General features: G+C 36.2%; 4 protein-coding genes and 1 pseudogene across 5 annotated transcripts; 2 read left to right on the forward strand and 3 right to left on the reverse strand.

Moving 5' to 3' along the window:
- Window positions 1–4,716: 4,716 nt before the first annotated feature.
- LOC105964934 (protein FAR1-RELATED SEQUENCE 5-like) lies at window positions 4,717–5,985 on the reverse strand. The gene is made up of 2 exons (XM_012989441.1): window positions 5,953–5,985; window positions 4,717–5,685 (listed from the first exon to the last, which is right to left on the reverse strand). Exons 1-2 carry the CDS (start codon window positions 5,983–5,985, stop codon window positions 4,717–4,719), a joined length of 1,002 nt encoding a protein of 333 aa, XP_012844895.1.
- Window positions 5,986–6,448: 463 nt separating this feature from the next.
- On the forward strand, window positions 6,449–8,686 carry LOC105965122 (uncharacterized; annotated as a pseudogene). Its single transcript, XR_016033293.1, has 4 exons — window positions 6,449–7,384; window positions 7,486–7,614; window positions 7,800–7,935; window positions 8,266–8,686. The product of XR_016033293.1 is annotated as an uncharacterized LOC105965122 (transcript).
- A 234-nt stretch (window positions 8,687–8,920) lies between these two features.
- On the reverse strand, window positions 8,921–12,258 carry LOC105965121 (THO complex subunit 4D). The gene is made up of 7 exons (XM_012989641.2): window positions 12,036–12,258; window positions 11,258–11,508; window positions 10,327–10,470; window positions 10,168–10,236; window positions 9,869–10,056; window positions 9,524–9,577; window positions 8,921–9,321 (listed from the first exon to the last, which is right to left on the reverse strand). The coding sequence occupies exons 2-7, from the start codon at window positions 11,465–11,467 to the stop codon at window positions 9,138–9,140; spliced, it is 849 nt and encodes a 282-aa protein (XP_012845095.1). The 5' UTR covers window positions 11,468–11,508; window positions 12,036–12,258; the 3' UTR covers window positions 8,921–9,137.
- A 1,754-nt stretch (window positions 12,259–14,012) lies between these two features.
- RAD4 (DNA repair protein Rad4 family) lies at window positions 14,013–21,635 on the forward strand. The gene is made up of 14 exons (XM_012989672.2): window positions 14,013–14,357; window positions 14,670–14,723; window positions 14,822–14,934; window positions 15,371–15,661; window positions 15,746–15,838; window positions 16,504–16,596; window positions 16,696–16,797; window positions 17,280–17,329; window positions 18,442–19,101; window positions 19,907–20,081; window positions 20,174–20,368; window positions 20,569–20,721; window positions 20,951–21,160; window positions 21,261–21,635. Exons 1-14 carry the CDS (start codon window positions 14,318–14,320, stop codon window positions 21,420–21,422), a joined length of 2,391 nt encoding a protein of 796 aa, XP_012845126.2. The 5' UTR covers window positions 14,013–14,317; the 3' UTR covers window positions 21,423–21,635.
- Window positions 21,636–22,333: 698 nt separating this feature from the next.
- Window positions 22,334–23,837, reverse strand: LOC105965318 (HMG-Y-related protein A). Its single transcript, XM_012989859.2, has 2 exons — window positions 23,547–23,837; window positions 22,334–22,994 (listed from the first exon to the last, which is right to left on the reverse strand). Exons 1-2 carry the CDS (start codon window positions 23,595–23,597, stop codon window positions 22,542–22,544), a joined length of 504 nt encoding a protein of 167 aa, XP_012845313.2. The 5' UTR covers window positions 23,598–23,837; the 3' UTR covers window positions 22,334–22,541.
- Window positions 23,838–27,209: the final 3,372 nt, after the last annotated feature.

The raw sequence follows: 27,209 nt of genomic DNA on the forward strand, positions 1-27,209 counted from the left end.
ACTGAGGAATTACGAAAAGATGCCAAATTAATCGTCTTTGATGAAGCACCTATGGACACGCAGTTCTGATTTTGTTTTTTTTTTAACAATGGATTCCTGCGTTTTCTCGTAGGTTCCATATCTCTCTCTCTCTCTCTCTCTCTCTCTCTCTCTCTCTCTCTCTCTCTCTCTCTCTCTCTCTCTCTCTCTCTCTCTCTATCTCTCTCTCTCTCTATCTCTATATCTTTCTCTCTCTTGGGTAAATTAAATTATTATGCTCGATGATGATTCATTTGCTTTAACCACACCGAAGAGAAGCCGATTGGTGTTTCAAAGTTCCGATTTTGATTTTAGGTTTGAGGAATTGTTTTTTTGCTTTTTTCACTTTGGATTTTGATTGGCTTAGTTCTCTGTATGAATCTTTTTCTCTTTCAAGGGTTTAAGATGAAAGAGGATTCTGCTAATCAATTTTGAAGTGGATTTTGTGAAGAAATTTGTTTCCTTTGGGTTAAAATCATTGAGGAATTTGCCTTTCGTGTCTTCTGCTGTGGACAAAATATGGCCTTTGTCTGAGAGCTTTTTATTCAATTCTTTATTTTAATTTTCTTATTTCAATTTTCAAATTTTAATTTTTTTAATTTTCTTATTTTATTTTCTAATTTTAGTATTCTTTTACTTTGCGATAGTTAAATATGCAGATTGTATTTTTTTTATTAATATTCTCTTGGTAAATATATATTTTTTGAAAACTTTATATCAATTTTGTTGTAAAATTTAGAGTTTGATTGGAAATATGCAATGATGTGGAAAGGCCTCGGGTTTTTCTGTAGAAATTAACACGGTGCAATAATTTATGCTTTATGATTAATTAAATAGTTGGACTTAATTTGATGTTTGGTATCCTTAACAAATTGCCGGGTCGACCCCGTCAAAATTATATAATCATGGGTTATTTTGCCTTTTAGTGAATTTTTTTTTGTTGGACGCGGGCTTCAATAAAATAATTGGATTTCATTAGATTGTTTAATTTTATTTTTCCAATCAAATGTGGTTTTTAAGAGTATAAATTTAAATAATACAACGTATTGAACAAAAAGAAAATTAACAAATAAAATAAATCAAGGAATGGCTTGTGAAAATATTTCCATTACTGTAATTTTTAAATAGGAAAATAATTAAAATTACTAATGGGCTAATTGTAGGGTAAATTACAACCACCTTGTTGAGTTAGTATAATTACAAAAAAGTTCCTTTCTCGGACAACTTGGTTAGAGATCTTAAATGGAGAGCGGTCATTTTGGCCTAAAAATAACCACAACATCATTCGGAAAAAAAAAAGGTTATTTTCATCTGAGATGTCTATTTTCAAGTTAAATTCTACAAATAAGTTGTTTGTTTTCAGTTTAACTTACCTACATTAGATTAAACTCTTTGATTGAGTTTAAATTATTTATGTTTAGTGAACTGTCTGTTATTAGTCTATGGTGCCCTGATTGATTTTTAATAAATGCAAAATATTTGGATAAATATTTTGATTTTTTAACACATATTTCAAGAATGAGGATGATACTTTTAATAGTTTTTAATAGGGTTAAGACTGGGTTGGGTCGGTCGATTACCAGCCTAAAAACCGACTCATTCGTCAAACTATTTCGGCTTAAATTTGAAAATTGTTGCCGACCCAATCTTTGTGGGTTGGTTGATGGTTGGCGACCGAATATTTGGTTTCGAAATGGGTCGGTTGATGGTCTATACCCGCCACTTAGTTTACTTAAATAAAATCAAATTTTGTAGTAAAAATACCACATTCTACATAATGCCACGGTGTGATCATCGTTTATCAGTTCAAAATAATTAATAACAATTTTAGCAAAAAAATATAATTAGGAAATCCAAAGTAATTTCAAATATGCACAGAAGATTTAATGGAGTTTTGTAAACTTTTTGTTTAAGCTTGGGCAAGAAATTTGTTGAAGATTTAGGTCATCTTTTTTCCTGGTTGTTTTTAAAATTTAAAATACTAATTATTTTGATAATTTCAATAACCACTTAAGAAACACGGCCTTTATTTTATATTTTTAATAAACTTATAATAATATAGTTGGATGACCTATAATTATCGGTCAACCAACTTTTGATAATATTAGAAACCATCAATCGACCCGTTATAAATGGGTTGGTTGAAATTTTCGACCCGATCCAATGAATTAGTTAAAAATTGATTATCTACCTAAAAATATGGTCGGTAATAGAGCCGTTGGTGGATAAAAATCAATCCAGTCCCAACCCTAATTTTTATACTCAATCTTTGGATTAATATACTAATGTCTCATTTGATTGATAAGATTAGCCATTATGTAAATAATTGAACTTTTTTTTTTTTTTTTCTTTTTTTTTTGGTAAATTCAAGTCCATTACAAGGTGAAGTAGGGGAGGGGAGGACTCGAATCCTAGACCTTTGTCCTACTGGTAAATACTAGGTATCAACTCTCCTATAGAGGGTTGGTAATAATTGAACTTATTGAATGTTTGTTTATTCTAGTAACTATTGGAATCAACCCCTAATTGTCGAAAAATGGCACTAAACTTGATTAATTGAGTGATTATTTATTTAATCACTCATAATTCAATAATATAACTGAGTTTTTTATAAGAATATTAAACATTATCTTAAAATGAAGCCTTGATTAAATATTTGTTTACTCAAACTATTTGGATCTTTAGTGTTGAATTCACTCTTCAACAAACTTAATGTTTAATTTTTGGCAAACTTTATTCTAAAATTGAGCAAATTTAAATATTATCGGTCTTCATGATTATAAGCTCAAACTTACGTACGATTATTTTGGTTTAGGGGTTTATATATAACGGGCTACAAATCGAGCTTATAACGACACCAATATATTTTTATCATTGGAGATATAATTTCATATAACTAAAATGTATATATGAAGAGTAATTTTACTTATTTTACGGTAATGTATAAATAGGGTAAATTACTTTCACCCATGATAAGTTCAAATTACGAAAAACTCTTCATGTTTGGCTAATTACAAAAACCCCTCAACTATAAATCTTCTTATACGTCCACTCTTGCGATGTCAAATTTAGTGGAATTTTCTTGATTACGTGCAATGTTCTCCAATTTGTATCTGTTTTAGCCCATTCGAGCTCCATATTTTGAAACAAGATGACCGTAAGATATGTCTTTTGATTTGTAATATTAGATTGTGGTGCATCAGAAATTGCATTTTTCCACAAAACGCGTACAAACTAGAGAACTATCTACGAAATCTATCTATATGATTATATTGAATTTGACATCATAAGGGCGAACGTGTAAGAAGATGCATAGTTGAAGGGGTGGTTGTAATAACCCACACATGAAAGATTTTTTCGTAATTTAACATTAGCTCAGAGAGACTTCAGAGAGACTGACCGTAATTTACCCTATATAAATTTCATGCACATAATTTAAAATATTAAATAACAATATTTAAAATGAAAAAATAAAGTGTTGGGATATAAATAACCATGACAAATGAGAGTGTTTTAGTTAATTAGAAAATGGCAGCGACTATTTGCAAGACGAAATTTATTTAGTGCAAGACCAATTTAATTTTTTTTATTAAATTCAGTATAAAAAGACTATAATAACCTTAATAAAATACAAAAAAAAAAATTATTTTATTAATTTTCTTTTGCAAGACCAATTTAAAAAAAAAATTAATAAAACATAAAGAAAAAAGAAATTGAATTGACAAAATCAAAACGAGGAGGGAAGATTGAAGAAAACAAAAAAAATCAATTGCAGCAAAAAACCGTTCGTCGCCCCGTCGCCCGCCGCCCCGTCGCCGTCGCCCCGTCGTCGTCGCCGTCGCCGTTGAAGTCCACCGCCGTCGCCCGTCGCCGTTGAACTCCGTTGTTGCCCCAACCCCGCCGCAACAATCTCACGAAAAACAAGTAAAAATTACTTTTTGAATTAACTTTTTTTTGAGAAATAAATGTGATAAACATGATTTTATTGTTAGAATAATGAATTCAAGTCGTTTTAGAACATAGTTGATGATTCTAGGGTTCGATTGTAGCACTATTGTTGAAGGAGTTGCGGTTTTACAAAAATCGACATGTACTTGTCGTTTTTTTGGAAAATTTTCGACACACTGGTGTCGATTTTTTAAACAAATTTCGACAGGACACAATTGTCGATTATTGGGCCTATTTTCGACATTTCAATGTCGATATTTGTACAACATTTCGACATAAACCCGGTGTCGAGTTTCGTATCAATATTCGACATTGCTGTGTCGAATTTGTATACAATTTTCGACACAGAGTTTATGTCGATTTTGTGGACAAACATCGACACTACTATGTCGAAAACTGACTGGTAAACTGATTTTTTGCAAACTTTTTTTCTTTTTTTTATATGCAATATTCGACATTGCTGTGTCGATTTTGTGGACAACTATCGACACTCTGATGTCGAAAATTGCCTGGTAAACTTATTTTTTTGCAATTTTTTTTTTTTTATATAAATGATTAATATTATATTTATATTTTTTCCAGTGGAACCGCGTATTCCCCAAACTGCTTCTGAGCGCAAGAGAAAGGCATTGGTTAATCGTAAGGTTCGACGTGGCGATTCTCAAGCTACTCGGGTCGATCCTCCGGCCAATCGTACACGTTTACCTACCGATGTTGAGCCTTCATTGTCCATACCTGAGGATCCACCGCTCACATTGTCCATACCTCTCGATCTGTGACTATACAATTAGGTCTATGACAACTTTCCATGACCTTCGCCAAGCTCTTCAAGGCCCATACGTAATTGTCTATTTTTTCCGCCCGAAGGTATGCAAATGCAACAGAGAACGTTTTATTCGTAGAAGTAATACCCACAATCTCCAGGAATGGGAGTCCGTATATGTTGGTTTTGTATGTACAATCCATAACCAATACATACGGATAACTACATGCCAATTTAATGCACGTAGGGTGGGTCCACAACAAGTCCATTACCTCGCCGGTCTCCTCCAAATATATGTGATACTCGAAGTAGTTATTTTCGGACAACTTCAACATCAACAATTGCATTTGAGTTCTACCAGCATTCTCTTTGAACTGGATCTTCTGACGAGCATTATAAACCGTCTTAATTAAAGACGCATTTGTCGGATTCTTCAACTTTAGTGATGATAAGATTGCCTTTGGTTTCACCAATGCGTTTGACAAGTCTTCTACCAGTGCCATCTCTTCACTTGTTAATCTTCCAGCATATGAGTGGCCTTGAAAGTTTTCAAAATCTGAGTGGTTGTGACTACCACATTCAACTGTCAACACCCACCCAACTTCTTCATCATCCATGCCCATTTTTTGGCCCTTCAACTCAAACGGACACTCACATTTCTTGGACGCTGTTTGCCTTTTTCCCTTTCCTTGGTCGTCTTGACCGGGTACCTTTTTGCCACGATACACCCCCGCACGCTCACATACAAGTACCACGTAGGGCCTTCTACGTCTATTTTTTCCCGGGTTTGAAGACTTTACTGACATTATCATTCCTAGTCGCATACCAACTTCGCGCACCCATGTGACTAAATTGTCCCTTGTTGCAAACTCCTCATGGGTGGTAAATTCATGTGAATAATCCAAAGCTAATTCCCTACATGCATTAGCTCCACTACACGCGCTAGGTACAAAACTCTGCAAGAAAAATCGGAAAATTGGTTACACAATTGTAACAGTGATAATTCGACACACTAGAGTCGAAATATCCGCTTAATATCGACACCAGAATGTCGATAATTTTAATATAATTCGACAGTTAATGAGTGTCGAATTATTTTGACATTTTCGACACTGCAGTGTCGATATAAAGCTGATATTTCGACCTGTACATGTCGATTTTTTTGTACGTGAAATGAGGTGCGAAAAACGAGAAAAACGATCACAAAGTACAATATTTCTTACCTCTTTGTGTTCTTCGACCTTAGAATCCTCCATATTTATGTCTTGTGTATCCATAATGTCCTTCTTTTCAAGTTTTAGTAAGATTTGAGGGTTTTATGTGATAAGGGTTTTGGAGAATATGGAAGATTTTTTTGTGGAAAAAAATGTGTAAAATGAGGGTGAAGAAGAAGATGTTGGTGTTTTGTTGGGTGAGTGAGTTCCCTCTCTTTTTTCTTTTTTTTTTTATTCTTTTTTTTGTATTTTTTTTTTTGTCTTGCAATAGCAATTAACTTAATTTAAATTAATAATATCTAAATTATTATTGGGGTTATATTTGTAATTTCCAGTCTTGATCTTAGTAAATTTATTTATATTTTGGTCTTGCATGAAGTAAGGTCTTGCACTTAGTAATTTTCGTCTTGCAAATATCTGCAGCCTTAGAAAAATCTCTTGGTATTCTTATTGCTAATTAAATTAGTAAATGAAGGGGTTTTAGGTAATTATTCACCCGCACCGAAAAGCAAGAATGGTGTCGTCCTTCACAGAATCAGCATATTCACACCGTCAAGCAAACAGAAGATTCCATCTCTCAACTCACTATATTTATTCCTCCAGAATTCCAGAGCTGCCCTCAACCTGTTCGATGAAATGTCTGTGTCGTGCGGGGCGGAGTGCCTCGTCGTCTTGGGGTGCGCGCGGTGGGCGTGGAAGCGCTGCACCTACATCGGCTCCGACGACACCGAAACCTGGCCCACCGCCACCCCGGAAGAATTCGAACCCATCCCCCGCGTCTGCCGCATCATCCTCGCCGTCTACGAACCCGACCTCCGCCGCCCCAAATACGCCCCCTCCGGCGGATACCGCCTCAACCCCGACTGGGTCATCAAACGCGTCACCTACGAGCAAACCCTCGGCCACGCGCCGCCGTACCTAATCTACCTCGACCACGACAACCGCGAGATAGTCCTGGCGATCCGCGGCCTGAACATGGTCAAAGAGAGCGACTACAAACTGCTCCTGGACAACCGGCTCGGCAAGCAGATGTTCGCCGGCGGCTTCGTCCACCACGGCTTGCTGAAATCGGCGGTATGGGTTTTGAACGCCGAGTCGGAAACTCTGAGGAATCTATGGGTGGAGAACCGGAGAGTGTACGAGATGGTTTTCGCTGGCCATTCTTTAGGGTCCGGCGTTGCAGCTCTGATGAGCGTGATTGTGGCCAACAATGGCGGTGAATTCCGAGGGATTTATCGGAGTTTTGCAGGTAACTCTGCTCTTTACAATAACATACCAAAAATCGAAATCAAACATTTCCCTCCGGTTTTTTACGATTTATATTGCATGTCGATTAAATCCCCCGAGCATGAAGAATAAACGAGTAATTTAACTTTGTTCAGGATGACTTCTTGCCAAGAACACCAACCCCGTTGGAAGATATCTTTAAATCGATATTCTGGTTAGTTGTTATTAGCTGCTATAATATGAAGAAATTTATTTAAAGCTCGTTTTACGATCATTTAAAAACGGGGACTTAATTAATTAATGGGTTTGGGACAGTTTGCCGTGCTTGTTGTTTCTGGTGTGTCTGAGGGATACGTTTATATCCGAAGATAGAAAGCTCAAAGATCCAAGAAGACTTTATGCACCTGGTCGGATATATCATATTGTCGAAAGAAAATTTTGCCGGTAAAAGTCATTTCTTTCATCGTGATGCGTTCCTACTTCTCAGTGATTGTTATAATTCTATTCACAATTCTAGTCACGGGTAGTTGTATCTAATAGCCGTTGTAAAGCATATGGAAATTGTATGTATATGATCACAAAAAAGCAACGATTGTTTCTCGGAAAGTGAGTTAATTGCGTTGGTACAGATGTGGAAGATATCCTCCGGAAGTTAGAACTGCAATCCCGGTAGACGGAAGATTTGAGCATATCATGCTGTCGTGCAATGCCACCTCGGATCATGCTATTATTTGGATCGAAAGAGAAGCAGAAAAGGCCTTACAAGTAAGTAAAGCCACACCTTCTCTTACTTTTATTACTACTTCCGACTTTTTCGTCCCACGTTGGTTTGTAATTTTATAATTCGTGTTTATTGCATTTTCGGACCCCTGTGTTTATTCTAATTGTTAAAGAATGCAATTTTACGAGCAAAATGCCCCAAAAAAATTGCACCATTTAGCGGATTACGTTCTCAAAAAATTGCATAGTAGGGTTTTTTTTTTTTTGCTAATATTTATAGCACGAGGAGTTTTTTTAGCAATTTAGTATAACGAAGATGTGTATTTTACGAGATAAAATTATTGTAATAAACGGAAAAAATGTAATAAGTTGCAGAGACTGAAGGAGATGAATGAAGAGACCGTAACAACTCCGCCGAAAGTACAGAAACTGGAGAGGAAGCAGACAATAGAAAAGGAACACAAGGATGCACTAGAGAGAGCTGTTAGTTTGAATATACCTCATGCTGTGGGCTCCACTGAAGAAGAAGAAGAATGCTCGCGCAAAATCGAAGAGGGAGAATCTTCAATGGATAAAGGTGACGCAACTTGTGAGAAATCGGTTGGTAAAAATGGTAGGACCAATTGGTCGATAAGCTCTTCAAAGAAAACGAGTCGGGAAAATTGATTTTCCAAAGGGACGATTCTGCTACTGAAAATAGATCCTGATTAATTTCTCGTAAGAAATTTCAATGTCAACTGCCCACAAGCTTGTACGAGTGCGCACTTGCTTGTCTATGTTTAGTACATAAGAACACGGGATGTTTCACCTCAAAACAATTGAAACATGTTTTTTTTCAAAATATTCATACATCATCAAAGTATGTTGTACGTCACCCGATTTCTTCATACGGACAATGATGAAAACAAAAATACTAAACACTACCTAATTCAAACAATACAAACCTAGAACAAAACAAAACAACAAAAATTCAACATACTTAATAATGACTAAAACACTACATTTCTGATAATAGGAACATAATGAAAGATTAAGATTAACTTTCCTTGATTAACACAAGCCAACAACTAACAGAATCAATGTTCGTCATCCAAGCAAAACAAAGCAAATAGCATCCGTTAACATAAAAATAACAAGAAAACCAGAGCTATAGTAGTTAGAGCATCCAATACTTTGTACAAGCTGAAGATAAAAGACTTTTTAACTGATACACCATAATAGTAGATCAAACGAGAGGCCTTGCTTGATCAAGTTTGCATAGCTTCGGCATGGTAGCTCTCGAGGTCCTTGTCAAGGTCATCAGCTGATTTCTCCACTGTTTTCTTTCTCCAACGAGCACCTCCACGCCCTCGGCCGCCACCAGCAGCACCACGCCCACGGCCGCCACCAGCACCACCACGGCCAATGTTTGAACCACCACGACCCCTTTGCCTGGATAAACATATTCGCAATAGTACATTAACAACATTTCTTTCATTTAAAGTGCGCAATTTCTTACAACTACAAAAACGAGGACCATACAATTCAATAACAAAAGTTGTACAATATTCGTAACTAAAAACTTTGATTCTTGATCTATATCTACAATCACGGTGTAATGAGACTCAAAAGAATGAATACACCGGTAACTTACATAGAAGCACGATTAGGTGCTGTAAAGCCACCTCTGGAACGAACAGGTCCAGATCTGCACAGCGGTACATAAAATTGTCATCCACAATAGATTGGGAACACAGCTTAGAAAAGAAACAACATCATAACTCAAGAAGCAGTTCATGAAAAAGTGGAAAACATACCCAAGTTCGGCAAATCAAAAAAATATTGCAATACATGATTTTATAGGACTCGAACAATACGTAAACACAGTTCAATGTAATGAGGAAACACTAACCAAAAGGAAAATAACAACTACAAAGAAAGAAATAAAAGACAACTGACAATGAGATGGACAAATTCAAAAAACTGAAGGGTAACTTACGACATGACGACAGTCCTTTTTCTTCCATTTGCTGCACCAACAATATTTACACGGGCAGAGAGTGGGATCTCCGTGTTGCCACCAATTATCTCTATCTTCATAGGCTTTCCATCCAACTGGACATTGTTATATCGCTTCAGTGCTTGGAATGCATCGCTTCTTCTTGCAAAAACCACTTCAGCTGATCCCTGTTTCACATGTAAAATTAAAATGAATGCAAGAAAAAAAACAACAAGAAAATTATATACATGACAAGTCTACTTGAGATCCAATATACAGCACAAAGTTCCAAAACTTACACTTGGACGCCCATTTCTGTCAAAGTGAATTGCATATCGAATTAGCTCTCCAATCTCAGCAAACAGCTCCTGTGTTGCAAGTCCTTGTCAGCGATTATCCAAAAGAAATCCATTGCAAAGATAAATGAAATGCCAAAGGGGCACAGCTGAAAGTAATACCCTTATATCTTCATTTGACACCCCAACATCCAAATTGGAAATAGATAACTTTGTACCAGCATCCAACCCTGACAACCCAGCTGCCTTAAGACCGTCTTCAAACAGACCATTCTGCCATGGGAGATTCTTGGTTCTTCGGAAGGACTGATGAGAGCAAACCAGAACATATATCGAGATTGGGAAAAGAGAACGTCAGAACATGACTAAAATATAATATTTTTTTATCGCTCTTTAAGATAAAGTAGGAAGTAGATATCAGCAAAGTTCCATCAAGAAGTCACATGGAAAAGCTCAAACAAGAAAATCTAATCCATTGAAAAATTGACGAATGTAAACTAATCTACGAGGGGCTTGAAATTTGACCCACAGCATGTCAGTCAGTGCCATGCAAAAGGTGAGAGCTCCCGTTCTGAAATTCAGCGAAAGAATTCATCTCTGTGAGCAGCCATGAATTGAATATGACTGAAATCTCGCCCCCAAAATCATTCCGTACAGCCATGGTATCCATCACAAAACAAAAGGAATCCATCATAAACTCCCCCCTCTTACAATTGGCAATGACAAAGTAGAGAGATCTCGATTAAATAGTCCCCTCTTACAATTGGCAATGACAAAGTAGAGAGATCTCGATTAAATAGTTATCAATATAGATGGGGTAAAAAGTTTGAAATCTTTTAAGTTTTTAGGTAAGGAGCTCCTCTATATAAGATGCTAAGCAGAATTCCACCAATCTCCACTTTCACAAAAACCGACAAGAATAGAAGAACCGTCAGGAACTTAATATAAGACGGGTTTTTTCCTTGATGAGAAACTGTGGTCGTCTCCCAGTATTTGATAGCTTCAAATCTCTCATATTCGAAATTAAAAGGCGAAACTACATCATAGCAGATTTCTCTATTTATGCATAAGACATCCACAGTTTTGAGCTTGCCTTGGCAATCTTGTACGGTGACGGACGAGCATTTACTCCAAGTGGATTTCTGCGGGGAGCCCCAAATGACGATCTCCCACCGATGGGTCCGCCTCTGGATGGCCCAGCTGCCCCTCTTCCACGACGGGGCCTGCCATTTCCTCTGCCTGCTTTATCAATAGTTTTCCTGTTCTTTATCATATCATCCAACGACATATCCAAAGATGCCATTGAGAATAAAACCAATAGGTCTCTTGAAAAGAAAAGTAAATCTGCAAAACAAAAAACATATACAATATATAATTAGCAACAGTTACTAACAGAAGCAAGGCATCCAATAAAAAAACAGAACCTTTGAAACAATTTGTGAAAAAAAAAAGTAATCATAGAGATATGGTCAAGAGGCAGATTCAGAGAATTGACCTAGCACTACACAAAATCTGTTCAATTTCTTCCAACTAACGTATACCAATTTTTTAAGCAAAACAGATTAAACCAGACCACAAAATTGTGTAAATTTGTAAAAGGAAACACTCCAACAAATCGATAAAAAATTGATCTTTACACATCCGAAATAATTACAAATCAAAAATCAAACATGCCAAAGTCAATAAACATAAAATCAGGTAACAAACAACGAAACCCAAAAGAATTCTCGTAGCCAAAATCGATTTCATATATGGAAGAAACAATACCCACACCAAATAAAGGAAAATAGTTCAGGATCTACAACAATAAACACAATTCTTCACAATAAATCTAAATATATGTTGTATATATAACATGGGAAGAAAGGTACCGAGATCGGAAGAACAACAAACAAAAAGCTTCGATCTTTCGGAACGCAAGATCCGCAGCAGCAGTGGATATAGGAAATCGAGGAAATCGAGGAAGGAGCGATACAAGATCTGACAATAAATTAGTTGATTGTGAAGAGGGAGAATTTCTACGAAGGAGCTAGGGTTTCAGAGAAAGGAGAAAAGGCGTAATTAAAATAGGGAGCCGGAAATTAGTATTTTATAGAGACGGAGAGAGATATGGGCTTTATTTTAGGCCGCAGTTTGGGCTTTACCCAAATTTGACCCGGCTAATAATTTGGGTCCTCTCTATTACTTTTTTCTTTTTCTTTTTTTTTTTTTAATTAAGGAACCCTGGTTTTTGGGTTTCGGTTTTCGAATTTCGGGTTTTCGGATTTCGGTTTCGATTTTGGTTTTATTAATTTTGGTTTCGATTTTCGGTTTCGATAAATCTACAGACTCGTACTAAAATAAATAGAATCGCACATGACTTTTGGAGTTGATTTTAATCCCGTACTAAAATTATATTATAGTATCATACGCATAATCAAAATCGTTTCCCTCTAGAGTCCCCTGACACCGAAATTCATTTCTCTTTTCATCTTATCTCTTCATTTTCCCTTATTTTCCCACAAAGCGCACACAAAAATCATCCCACACAAGACTCTAAACTTATGTTATATCTTTAGCTAATGTTAAACATTAATTTCATGTTAGGTGGTAACGGTCAAACTAATCGATGGATCTAATGTGTCGTGAATTGGTAACATTGGAATATTTTTGTTTAGAGGGATTGAAAGTGAAAATAGTATAAACATTAGTGATGAAAATATATGATTATCCCTATTTTGGGGCATATTTCCATTTTGTTTTGACAAAAAAATTGGTGGAGAAAGAATTTGAGAATAAAATTAACATTTGTTTATATTTTCGGAGAAGAAATAAAAGTATAAAACACAGCAACTGGCAAATCACGTCTAAAGTTTGTTGGAAATTTTTATTTTAGAATAAAATTTGAAAAGAAAAAAAATATAAAGTGATATTTGTTTGTCTTGGAATTATTTAGATGAAGTTTTTGCAAACTTTAGCTTAACAAATCTAGATTTATTATGGGGGGAAATGAGAAAAAATGAAGCACGGAAAATTCAACTTTGTAACGTTTCCACGTTTCAGATACATTTTGTGTTCGAAACTCGAGAACACCTGTCGGATACCTTATGGAGTCATTTTGCAATTTTTGAAAAGTTATAAACATGTTTGATGAGCAAATTGTTGAATATTTTTATTGTCTCCCTAATTATTTACATGATTTAATGATCAACTGCAAATTGATAGTTGGTAATAAAATGTAGGGTAAATTCCATTTCCCCCCTTTGTATTTTGGCTCGGTATCAATTTACCCCCTTCTACTTTCGATTGCATCGATTCGCCCTCCCATGGACTTGAAAAATTGTCTCAATGTGGCTCTCGCTGTTAGTTATCAGACATTGAACTTAATACCGTTTGAACTAAGCTCTGAAATTACAAAAACGTCATATCTCCGACTTTAAATAATTATTTAAAAAACAAAAAGAAAACTAATAAAAAATTCAAGTCAATGAGAAAACAAAGTCCACAACGCCAGACACAATTTATTTTTAAATTTTTTTTAATAATTATTTAAACTGTGAGGGGTGGTTTTTTTTTGTAATTTCAGAGTTTATATGTATGAAGACTAACGACGATGGCCGTATTGAGATAATTTTTCAAGTACAAGGGACAAATCGATGCAATCGAGAGTATAAAAGGGTAAAGTGATATCGAGCCAAAGTACAAGGGGGAAAAGTGGAATTTACCCTAAAAATTTTTTTGAATATGTTCGTATAGAATAGTATAACAAGAATTCATATATAAACAAAAACTCATATATGATTATATAGCAAATCTATAAATATACCGATCTACTTTTAATATTTATATATTTTCCCCCAAGTTCACGTATCCCCATTTTTGTATATGCCGTTTTCTCTGTTTCCCCATGTCTGTTTTCTCGTTTCGCCGTGTCCGTGTCCGTATCCGTGCTACATAGTTTTTGTGTTTAAAAGAATAAAAAGAACAAAAAAAAAAGGAAAAAGAAAACATCGAACCCGGTCCACAGGGGATTCCGGCCTGCCGGACACTCTTAAACCGCCAAAGTGGTGCTTCTCTTGAATAAATTGCGCCTCGCGCGAGTTTTGTTTCTCTCTCTAAATTGTACCGGCCGGCCTCCGTCGCCTCCAACCACCCACCCAGCCATTTTTACAGAATGCGAACCAGAAGCCAAGCCAAGCGCCCCCGATCAGTTGGTTTGTTCCTCAATCGCATTTTCACACACACACACACACACACACACACACACACACACACACACGCAGTTGTTTTGTTTTCCTAAGGGCTTTGTGTTTTGTGAAATTTTGGGAAATTAGTCTTACCAATTGTGTTTAAAATCAACAAAATTCAAACTTTTCAAGTCACATATTTGCAATTTTAATTGAATCATTTACTTTTTGTTTCATTCCTTTTTTTGAAAATTCCGAGTTAGTTTTTGCAATTTGGCTGTTGGGCTAACACCAAATCTGGTTTTTTGAGTTTAATTTTTACTCTGTGTGTGTGTGTAGGGAAAATGGAAGCAATCGAAGGCCTCCACGTGTCAGACAACATCGACGATAATGGTTTCGTTTATTGTGTTCATTTTGCTATTTATTTTGAATTTAGTGAAGCTTTTTTCAAGGGCATTTTCAGTAATCATAGCTGCATTTTGAAATATCAGAAACCCTTCCAAACATTTCTCGAGATGCCGTCGGAAAACTTTTGAAAAGAGTTAAGAAAGGGTTCGATAAAGAAGATATCGGTTACTTGCGTCACTGTGAATCTGCCGCCAAGGCGAGTTTCGCTCTTTAGTATTTTCCTCATCGCTTATTTTCAGGATCGTTTTGTATGTATTATCAACTGCCGATTTGCTTTTGTATTATATTTCGTAATTTCCCCCCAAGGCTTTCGTAAGTTGTAATGGAGATTTAGTTAAAAGGCACAGCATTCTAGTTGTTTATGCGTGTTTGTTATATTATCTCCGATTACATATTTATTAAGGACTGATGCAGCAAAGTCCGTGTCACAATAGACGGTTTGTCACGGAGTACAGTTTCAGAAACAAGAAATAAGTTGGGATCCGAATAGAATCAAGAATTCTAATTTTTTGGATATTAATATATAAGAGTATTTAATATTAGCTCCTATTATTGCGTAAACGAGGGTATATGAGGGAAGCTTGATGTTTTCTTTGCCCTTATTGATATTTCTTTTTTGGACCACCTTTTAGATGGAGGGAGGATCGACCGACATTGAGAAAAATCCCGTGGGGCCCACCGGAGGAAATGATACAGCCGACCCTGAATCTTACAGCAGGGATGCAACGGAATATGCTTTTAGTCCTGCAAAGGATGATGATGTAGATGATGATGATTGTGAGTGGGAAAACGGGTCTATTCCTACATTATCTTCCATGAAAGATTTCCAAGAAGATTCGGTCGACGGAGTTTCTGTTGAGTTTGATGTTTCTAACTGCTTGACGAAGCGGAAGCCTGCTAAAAGAGCTACTGCAGAAGAGAAGGTCAATTTGCGAAAGTATTGCCTTCCTTTTTTTGCGCTCGTTTGCTTCGTGCCATCTAAATTACATATTTCGTTTTTGTGACAGGATGTTGCTGAGTTTGTGCACAAGGCTCATTTGCTTTGTCTACTGGGAAGGGGAAGGTTGGTGGATTCCGCTTGTGATGATCCTCTCATTCAGGTTATATTGTTACGTTGTCTCGTTTTTTGTTCCTTTAGCTTATATTTTATTAGGGTAAATTACAACCACCCCTGAGGTATGGTCAAATTATGAAAACCCCCCTCCTGGTTGAGTAATTACAACCACCCCTCAACTATAAATCTTCTTACACGTCCACCCTTGCGGTTTCAAATTTAGTGGAATCTTCTAGATTATGTGGAATATTCACCAGTTTGTACCTGTTTTATCCCATTCGATCTCCACATTTTGAAGTAAGATGGTCATAAGACGTGTTTTTTGGCTTGTATATATATCAGATTTTGGTGCATCAGAAACTGTATTTATACACAAAACAAGTACAAACTAGAGTACATTCTACGGAATTTAGATGATTATGTTGAATTTGACACCATAAGGGTGGAGGTGTAAGAAGATTCATAGTTGAGGGGTAGATGTAACTATCCAAACAAGAGGGGTTTTTTCGTAATTTGACCATACCTCAGGGGGTGTTTGTAATTTACCCATTTTATTAATATTTGATCCAAGCCATTTTATACATTGCTCTCTCCTAATAATGTATTCATCCATTGCTCTTTCTTTATGATTTCTTTTATCTGTTTTTAGCCAATGAGATAAAGAGAAGCATAATAAAAGTCTCCTTAACAAGAATATCCGAATAATTGCAGGCTTCTCTACTTTCTCTCCTTCCAACATCCTTGCTGAAGATAGCCGATTCGCCCACACTCACTGCTAGTAATTTATCCCCTCTTGTCAGTTGGGTATGATATCTCTCGTGTCGGTTTCTTCTTCGTATTATTTGCTAACCGATAATTAAGTTTTGACATTGGATTCTGCGATCATTTTCTGCTTATAATCAGTTCCACAACAATTTCCATGTACGAAGTCCGATTGCCGCCGAGACGCCATGTCATTTAGCACTGGCGTCTACGTTGGAAACTCGAGAGGGGTCGCCAGAAGCGGTACTATTTTACCCCCATTTTTATGTCCAATTCGTGCCTTGCGTTAATTTTTGGGATTTTTAATTATGCGTACTTCTGTAAATCATAAAAAGGATCATTCAGCTGATATCACTTTTTATTTTTGCTGCTTTTATTTTCTACGATATTAGTTTACATAAACCTGATATGGTATATGTAGTCAGGTTACGCATGGATTTAAAGAGCTAAATTCTGTAACAGAAACGAGGATCTACTGCTCATTTTAATGTATAAGATATTGATACAGTTTTTCAATTTGTCGGGGATAATAACAAATTCCGGAATTTGTTTGCTACATATTTAGTTTTCACTTGCTTATTCATTAAACACGTTTTATCTACATAGCGATAAATATCAAAGCTAAAGCACTAGTTAGCTGGCATATGCATTAAACACGAATTCAATGTACGAACATTAGGTCTTGTACTTTATCTGAAGATTCTCCTTTGTTATTATCCGTGCAGGTTGCAGCATTATCTGTGGCACTATTCAGGGCTTTGAACCTGACAACTCGGTACGAAAATTTACTAACACAAAAAAATTGTAAATTCTGTTTGATAACTCCACTCCATTCTCGTTGTGTCATCGGATCTCTGTTATGAAATATCCAATGGATTCTGGCCATACTTTCTTGTTCTTGTGCCTAAAGTACGGAACTTATTATCCAATGGTTTACCTTTGAAGCAGCCTCCAGAGATGGATATAGGATTAAACTCTTGGTGATGCAAATAATAATAATTAGTACATGTTACTTGTACTAGAAGTACCATTTAAGTTGGAAATTCGGGGACTCGAAACCTGTTTAAGCAAATTTAAGGGGCATTTGTTTTAAAACATAGGATCTCTTGTTTGATTGATGTGGTACTGAATTGCAAAAACCTTCTGCACTCAAAATCATAAGAGCTGAAGTCGGGGCCCTAATCCGTGTGTTCCGAAAAAAAGAATGCTGTTGTTTACGTGTAGTTTATTTTTCAAGATTTCCAGCAAAAAAGTGGATCAACTCCGAGCTCTTGTAATGGTTGCAGGAGTAAATTTAATTTTTTTTTAATAACTGAATAGGACAATTTTCAGGCCGTCGGCATAACCCCAAGTTACATGGCTAATTTGTAGTTCCACCATGCACTGACGATGGTAATAGCTACATGTGGTTCTAGATTTGTCGATAACACCTGCATTGTGCTTACGTTTTTTCTTTTTATTTTTTCTAGTAATACATATTGTTGCTATCGATGTTCTACTGTCTAGAACGGTCACCTGCTGGACTTGTCATAAAGTTCCTCTCGAATGGTGACCTCCATTCTCCTGTCATCTGTTAAGCATGATTTAACGAACATAAGCTTATTAGGAAGTAATGAAGCTGAGTGGGAATGGGTGAAAAGTTTACTGTGAGCGATTATTTTCTTCATAGGAAGCTGAGATTTTGCAGCCTGTTTCTTGCAAGTTAATGTTGTTCTGGAGGTAGGATCACCTAAACTCTTGGTTCGGGAGCAATGTCGTGATCTTATTCCCGAAACCACAAAAGCTTCTTATAGAAAACCACTAATAATCGATGTTTAATTATTTGTTTGTTGTGTATATAATTTACGACATAGTTATGCTTTATGACCTAAGATTGTGATTCCTCAGGTTTGTTTCCATTTTGGATGTGGCCTCTTTGAAGCCCGACGCTGACAAATCAGAGTCCGTCACGGAAGTCGGAAGCAAGAGACTGAAAGACGTATTCGGCTCATCGACACTGATGGTTGCCGGGCCCAGCTGTTCTTCCGAACGCACTGAGAAATCATCACCAGATAAATCAAGAAAGCGCTTGTTCGAATCCCGAGATTCTCTTACCACTGACGAACCAAAACTTGAAATGTCTGAAACCCCAACCGAAACTTCCGAACCGTTACCCGTGAAATCCGAGGAATTGAAGAGGAAAGGAGATGTTGAATTTCAGATGCAGTTGGAAATGGCAATGTCGGCCACAGCGATCGAAAGTTGTAAAATCAGTACGGCGTCAGAATCACCGAGCACTTCCTCGAATCTCACTCCACTTTCTAAAAGACTGAAGAAATCGAATGGGATATCTACGGCTATTGGATCGAAGAAAGTTGGAGCCCCACTTTATTGGGCGGAGGTTTTCTGTAGTGGAGAGAATTTGACGGGAAAATGGGTGCATGTCGATGCTGTCAATGCGATTGTAGACGGAGAGCATAAAGTAGAAGCTGCAGCTGCTGCATGCAAAAAATCTTTGAGATATGTAGTTGCTTTTGCTGGAAATGGGGCTAAGGACGTGACACGAAGGTACGAAATCTTTCATCTTTTGTTGATTAATTGGCTAAAATAGTACTAAAATAATAATACTAAAATTTATACTGTAATTAAAAATATGGGTAAATTCCACTTTCCCCTCTTGTACTTTGGCTCGATATCACTTTACCCCCTTCTACTCTCGTCTGCATCGATTTACCCCCTGTACTTGAAAAATTGTCTCAATGTGGCCCTCGTCGTTGGTTTTCAGCCCTTTGACCTTAACACCGTTTTATCTAAGTCTGAAAATTACAAAAAAATCACCCCTCCCAGTTTAAATAATTATTAAAAAAAAATATATATATATATATTGTGGCTGGCGTCTTGGACTCTGTTTTCTCGTTGTCTTGATTTTTTTATTATTTTAATTTTTTTTAATAATTATTTAAACTGAGAGAGGTGGCGTTTTTGTAATTTCAAATCTTAGATCAAACGGTGTTACGGTCAAATGTCTGACAACTAACAAGACCAACAACGAGGGCCACATTGAGACAATTTTTCAAGTGCAGGGAGGCAAATCGATGCAATCGAGAGTAGAAGGGGGTAAAGTAATATCGAGCCAAAGTACAAGAGGGGAAAGTGGAATTTACCCTAAAATTATATATAAATTTTTACTTGTTTTAGCATTTTTTTATGAATAATTCTAAAAACAAATCAGGGCGCTGCATTCAAATCTGGTTTAATGAAACTCCAGAATCTGCACATACTGACGAAACTCTTATGTTGTATTGTTAAATCTTCCAATACAAGTACTCCGTCCTATAATATAATTACTTAATAATAGTAAAAATCATTTCAGATATTGCACGAAATGGTACAAGGTAGCATCGTCACGAATCAATTCGATCTGGTGGGATGCAGTTCTTGCACCACTGAAGGAGTTGGAGTCGGGAGCAACTGGTGCCAGGAGCTCCCTAGAAGATATGGAACTACAAACTCGAGCACTTACTGAACCACTTCCCACCAATCAACAAGTACGATGCATTTTCATTTCAAACAGTGTTCGTACCATGGTTAGAAAAATGCAGTTTATGATTTTTCTCGTTTTATTTTCTGATTTTTTTAGGCATACAGAAATCATCACTTGTATGTGATTGAAAGATGGGTTAAGAAGTATCAGATTCTGTATCCCAAAGGACCCGTCTTGGGATTTTGTTCTGGGCATGCCGTGTATCCTCGTACTTGTGTCCAAACACTTCATACTAAACAAGGGTGGTTGCGTGAGGGGTTGCAAGTGAAAGCTGCCGAAGTTCCTGCTAAGGTATATATACATATATATATATATATATATATATATATATATATATATATATATATATATATATATATATATATATATATATATATATATAATATTTTTGTGGAATTATTCATTTTTTAATTAATTTTTTTTTTGATAAATAATTTCCGATTTTGATCAGCGGTTTAAAGAATATGGATGTTTTATTCTGTTTCGTATAGGTTCTGAAGCGTTCACAGAAGTGTAGCAAAGAAGAAGATGCAGATGATAATGACAACGGTGAAGAAGATCATCAAGAGAATACTGTCCTTTATGGGAAGTGGCAAACCGAACCACTTGTTGTTCCTCGAGCTGTTAACGGGATTGTACCTAAGGTAGACACGTGTTTCCATTTTGAGGTTGTACTGAATGCTGATAGTTAGATCATGACATCTATACTATGTTGTTAGAGATGAAAAGAAAAAAAAATCTGACCTGATTTTGCCTCCGCCACTTGTTTCTCGTCCGTAACTTGTGTCAAAATGTCCTTTTTAATTAAAAAAAGAAAAGAAAAAAAAGCCTCTTTTTATCTCGGTTGTCTAACCTCGGATGTATGATTTGTAGAATGAACGTGGTCGAGTGGATGTGTGGTCTGAAAAGTGCCTCCCACCGGGTACAGTCCATCTGCGGCTGCCAAGGGTAGTCCATGTTGCAAGAAGGCTGGGTATCGATTTTGCTCATGCTTTTGTTGGATTTGAATTCAAAAACGGCCAGTCTTTTCCTTTATTCGAGGGTATTGTCATTTGCACGGAGTTTAAGGATGCTGTTCTACAGGTGAGTTGAGTTCTTGAAATTAACTTGCTACTATTCAAGAAAGCCGATGATTGGTTTTCGATGATTCTGTTGAATTTGATGATAAACAATGTATTTTCAGGCATATTTAGAAGAAGAAGAGAGACGAGAAAGTGAAGAGAAAAGGAAAAACGAGGCGCAAGCACTATCGAAGTGGTATCAGCTTCTTTCTTCCATCATTACTCGCCAGCGATTGAATAATGCCTATGGGGACGGAGAATCATTTTCAGAGTCCGACAAGTGAACTGTTTTTTGATGAGGTGTCGGGGCTCGAGTAACGAGATGTCACTGTGGATTCTCAATATAGTTTGATGAATCATAGTTTTTTTTTATTGTGATGATATTTATTCTTGTAAGGGAATTCATTTTGTATAAAGACATAAATTCATAACTTTTGATGCGTCAACAGTCAATACAGTAAGCCTCAAGCCCCCGTTCGACGGGAGTCGATTTCTAATCTGCCCAATAATCAAATCCACTATCAAGCAAATCATTAATCCGACGGACTATCGACATTGATTAGTAATGCATGAAAACCGATCAAGTCTATCAAACGGGCAGCAATGTATATCGACAAGACGTAATTATAAAAATTTGTAACTGGAAAAATCCGATTCACATCTATACAGTAGTTTCTGTACCTTCGAAACAAATTTTCGACACCTAAATAATACTCCACTAGGAATAAAATCAAGATTCCATGGTGGGCCCCAAGTGTTTAGTAGACAAGGACATATGATTAATTATATACTAGGTTTTTGAATGATGTGTGTGTGTTTGTGCAATCAAAAGGGAATATTCCAACCTTCCAAAGAAACTAGCAACAGACAGAAAATGTCTTTACTTGCCTGCCAAATCCCACCTAAATAAAGCTTTATTTCTACATCCAAATCATCAGAACCGTAGAAACTTCGACAAGACAATTCATCTAATGATCGATCGATGGTACATATTTGAGTGTTATTTCCTTGTAAAACGAACCACATTTGCAAGAGAAAAAAACAATTCTACTTCATCATATGAAATATTGAATTCTAATTCAAACAAATCATTGCATATCAAGGTCAATCAAATCTATCAAACGATGCCCGACACTTGCCAAGATTACGGGTGGCAATAAACGCAACAATCACAAAAATCAACAAGCGAACCCCGTCGAATAAAATTAGATAAATCCCTACTCATTGAAACTCCACAAACATCACTAGACACCGAGCGTACTTCACAAATTTACATCAAAGTTAGCCAAACGACACTACTACACACAAGACACTAAAAGTCTTTTTTTTAAAGGAAAACACACACACATGACACACATACAATTCAATAATTAAAGCAACCTAAAACGAATCACACAAAAGATTCAAACCTCAGCTACATTCTGCAATGGGTGTGGATTGACCTTCCTCGGCCTTCCCCTAGGCCTTCCCGTCTTGGAGATGCTCGGCGGGCCCGCCTGAGGCTTCGGTTTCTTGGGGGCGGGGGGTGCATTTGGATCCTTCCTTGGCCGGCCCCTTGGCCTAGTGGGGCCGGGGGCAGGGGCGGGGGTGGGGGCAGTGGCCCCCGGGGGTAGAGGCTCCTTTGCCTTTGGGGGGCGGCCTCTGCCTCGTTTGAGAGGTGCATCCGGGCCGGGCTTGAGGTAGTTGTTCTTGACGAAGAGAAGCTCGCCGCCCTCCTTCATTCTGGTTAGGTGATGTGTCAAGAATTCTGCATGGCCAGGTGGCATTTCTCCGTACTTGGACTCCATGTAATTGGATATCGATGATTTGTTTGCCCCCTCGGCTTGTTTCAGTTCGTCTAGCGCTTCCATAATCATCTAGGCAGTGAAAAAATAAAAAAAAATAAAAATCAAACGTGGGGAAAAAGGTGACATTTTTAACATAATTTCACTTCCTTGAAAATGAAATTTTACTGGGTTAACACAGAAATCATCAGAATGAGGAAAGATCTAAGCTTTTTCGAATTTCGACACAAGAAAAAGCTCAGATCACAAATTATATTTATTTAATTTATTTATTTTTCCGAAAATTATTTAATTGTTATTTAATTGGAACAAATTACTGTAACCAATTCTTGTCTTCTCGAAAAAGGAATCAAAAAATGAGGTTGTTTTTTTTTTTTTTTTTTTAAGTAGGGTTTCCTGCAAAATTGAAGATTTTCAATTATTTTAAACAGTAAAAAAAAAATATAACAATTCAAGCAGTAAATCACACACAGAAAAAGGATAACAATTCAACCCAGTAAAAAAAAATTAAAATTAAAGAGAGAGAAACAAAATTATAGCTGTTCGAAGGATACAGTACACCAAAATCGAAATGGAGGAAAATTCGGACAGAAACAAATCAGAAAATTAGGTATAATTTTTAACCTGTGGGTACGAAGGGAGTGAAGAAGGTTTGTTGAGCTCTTGGGTCGCCATTGAAGCAAGCTGCCTAGCTGTAATTTAGAGAGAGAAAAGCTCCGAAAAGAGTGAAAAGCGAAAGAAAATGCCCCACTGATAGAGAGAGAGAGAGAGAGAGAGAAGTCCGGGCCGGGTCAGCTTCACATCACGGTAAAAGTCTGAATGTTAGAGAGAGAGAGAGAGAGAGAGAGAGAGGAGAGAGAGACAAAGGACAGACGACAGAGCTTATCGACAAAATTATTGCGAGGGTTTGAAGGCAAAAAAATAAAGTTGTATATGTGGGGCCCTTGTAAAAAATTGAGCCAGTATTGAATAACTTTTCGTTAATTAATTTCTAGTCCCTAACTAAACTTTTTGTTTTTGATTGAGTCCCTAAGCTAACTTTGAACCTTTATTGCTTGGCCGTCCCTAGACCAACTTTTATATTTTTGGACAAAATGGTCAAGTTATAAGTTCTGAAACACGGACACGGGAACGAGGACACACAGGGCCGGTTCTGAGGGGGGCGCGAAGTAGGCGGTTGCCTGGGGCCCCCAAAATATTTTATTTACACTTTATATATTAGTACTTATTTTTAAAAATTTATTATATATAATATTTTGGAACATCGGTTCTAAAATAACTTTAAGCTAAATGATCAATAGATATTTTTACAATTTTCTTAACTTAGGGGCCCCTAAATATTAAATTTATAATATCTTAATTACTTAATTTTATTCTAAAATATGAATCAATATTCATTAGTGTATTCAAGTTTATAAATATTTATGAAGTCTATTTGCTATAAAGATTATACGTCACGGGAGGAAGTGAACCGGCAATTCATATTGTTAATTTTGAATTTTTTTCCACATTTTTAGCTACTTTATATTCATAAATTTCAAAAAATATTCCGGGGGCTGCGCCCCCAAACCCCCATAATCTTATATTTCATCATTTTTAGAAAAATATTATTTATATATTTTTAATACATTCAATTTCGAACACCCATTAATAAAAAAAATGGTTTATCAAATAGGGGCCCCTATTTTCATTTGTTCTTTAAATCTCGCCTAGGGCCCCCGAATTCTCAGGAACAGGCCTGCGAGGACATGACAAAACAGGAAACGGAAACGGAAACGGCGAAACAACCGGTTTTACCAAATCGAATATATATCGCGCATTGTTTTCCTCCACATATTGTATTGTATCGTATTTAAGATATTTAACTAACTATTAAAAATTGTACAAAATATCAATATTTATTTTTATTAGGGGTGAAAGTAAGATGATCGGATCGGAATAAGTCTTTTCGGAAAATTTCCAAAAAAAATCGGAAGTACAAAATCAATTTCAATTCGAATTCCAAAATCTTTGGAATCTAAAAAAATCATTTCAATTCCAAAAGACGCGAAAATTTTGGAATTTCGTAAAAAAATCGGAAATCAAATAAGTTTTAAATTTTCAAAACTTAGGGAAAATTTTCAAAATTTTTCATATTTTTTCATAAATAAGAACATCCACGTCGATAAAAGTAAAATTGATAACTACTAAATTTTAGTTAAAAAATAGATAAAAATAAACCACATCATAATATCCATATAACTTCTAACAACAATTCAATATGTCGAAATCCTAAAACAAAACATTAATCAAATTACTGTTTCCGACAAAAAAAGAAACTTAAAATAAGTATTATATAATATATATTATTTGTAGGTGTATGTTTCAGAATTAATTTCGGCAATTAAATAGAATCGGAAAATCGAAATTTCAATTTTTTTTATATAATTCCAATTCCAATCCAAAAAGACGGACAATATTGGAAGTCGGAATGAAAAAAGTTGTTCCAAAATCGAAAATTTTCGGATCGGTACCGACGGAAATTAGAAATTCCGTTTCAACTTGCATCCCTAATCTTTATAATAAAAATATTGTTACTAAAATTTAATATTTTAAAATCAAACCACTCATTTAAATATATTTAAATTCAAGTATCAACATTAAATTAATAAGAAGGAACAAATTAATAGTTATTAGAAATGCTAGTGTCTGGTTTATTACCCTGCTGATATAAATTGCTTTTTATTTATGTGATGTTGAACAAATTTGTTGGTTTTGATTGGAAGAACAATAAATTTATTTGAATCAATTTTTTTTTTCTTGATTCGCTATATTTAGAATCCTCTGATCTTCTATTAAGACCTATTGATGGGGACTTATCATTGCTTTCCTATTAATCACTTTAGAATATCGTTGAAGAATTTTTTGATGTTCACATTGCTTAGTAAAACTGCCCCACAAACCTAAAAAGGGACGAACCAAGAAAGATGTTCTGAAGACGAAGAAACTCGAGGAGCGAAAGAATTGCGAATTTTTTCCAATATATGTCACCCAATTCTCTATTGATGGATTTAAGGACAATCTTGGCATACCGTTTGATGTGACTTTTATTCGGCCCAGTCGAACCAATAGTGCGGACCAACCGATCATTTTTATTGAGTATGGCGAGCGACCCTCATTTCCTACCGATCATTGTCCTGACCCCCCATCGCTTCCTTTAGATTCTTCAATATCCTTGATCTCATCCAAACCATTTTTGACGCTCATGTGCTATCACGTTCACTCCACCTTACGTCATATTCGGGGCTTAAGAATGACCAAGATCCTTCTCTTTCTAAGATATGTTGTTGGATATCCGTCCAGAGAAACAATATTCAACAGAGCCATAGAAATAATCAATTTATATGTAGCTATAATAATTTATTGGAAATAATTTAAAGATAAACTATTAATCCTAATAATAGCCATTACAGAAGACAATTATAGGCGTAGACAACAATTTAATATAAACAAGTTATGAAAGCAAAATGTGAAGCAATCACGTATCCACAATATTTTATTCTAAATATTAATACCCAAGTACATAGAATAAAACATGATTTATTTAATGCCGAAAATAAATAAGGGTAAGGAACAGAACCGAGCAATTCACACAAAATTGCGAATGATAGATTATGCGACGGCTGCTCCGGTGACGGTTCCAATATCCAGCTCAGTCTTCGTTCTCCACGTCCTCGTCCAAGATCCAAGTGGGGCTTCCAAACACTCAGAACATCCACACACACGCTTACACACACAGTGTATCCCAACGAAAAAAACCAAAGGAAAAACGAAACCCAAATTCAAACCCTAATCTCATCGGTATATCCCTCTAAAGAAGTAAGCTCGAATTCATCGAAAAAAGTCGAGCTTTTCTTCTCAAAAAAGGTTTCTCTCTTTCACTCTATTTTTTCGTACTCAAATACGCAAAGTATTCTCCCTTTTCTCGTCCCCACACAGAAAGGGAATAGGGTGCACTTATACGCCCAAATCCTCCACCAAACTCCCGAAGAATCAGGTAACAAATCACCAAGATTTGTTGAGGATAAGAAGAATGATTTGTTGAGAGAAAAAAAGGGGCAGATTGAAAATATCTGTCGAAAAAAATAATGAGATAGAAAACGGTGAAAATAGAGAGAAAAGGGAAAACCAAAGTGAAATTGGCCTGACTTTAATTTTAGGCTCAAATTTTGTGGGCTGCTCGTAAGTGGGTTGCAAGGTGGAATTTTAATGGGCCATTCACAATGAATTCATTTGGGCCACACTCTA

This window comes from Erythranthe guttata, chromosome 8, assembly GCF_056151865.1.
Source record: "Erythranthe guttata isolate IM_541 chromosome 8, IM_541, whole genome shotgun sequence".
Classification (NCBI taxonomy): domain Eukaryota; kingdom Viridiplantae; phylum Streptophyta; class Magnoliopsida; order Lamiales; family Phrymaceae; genus Erythranthe; species Erythranthe guttata.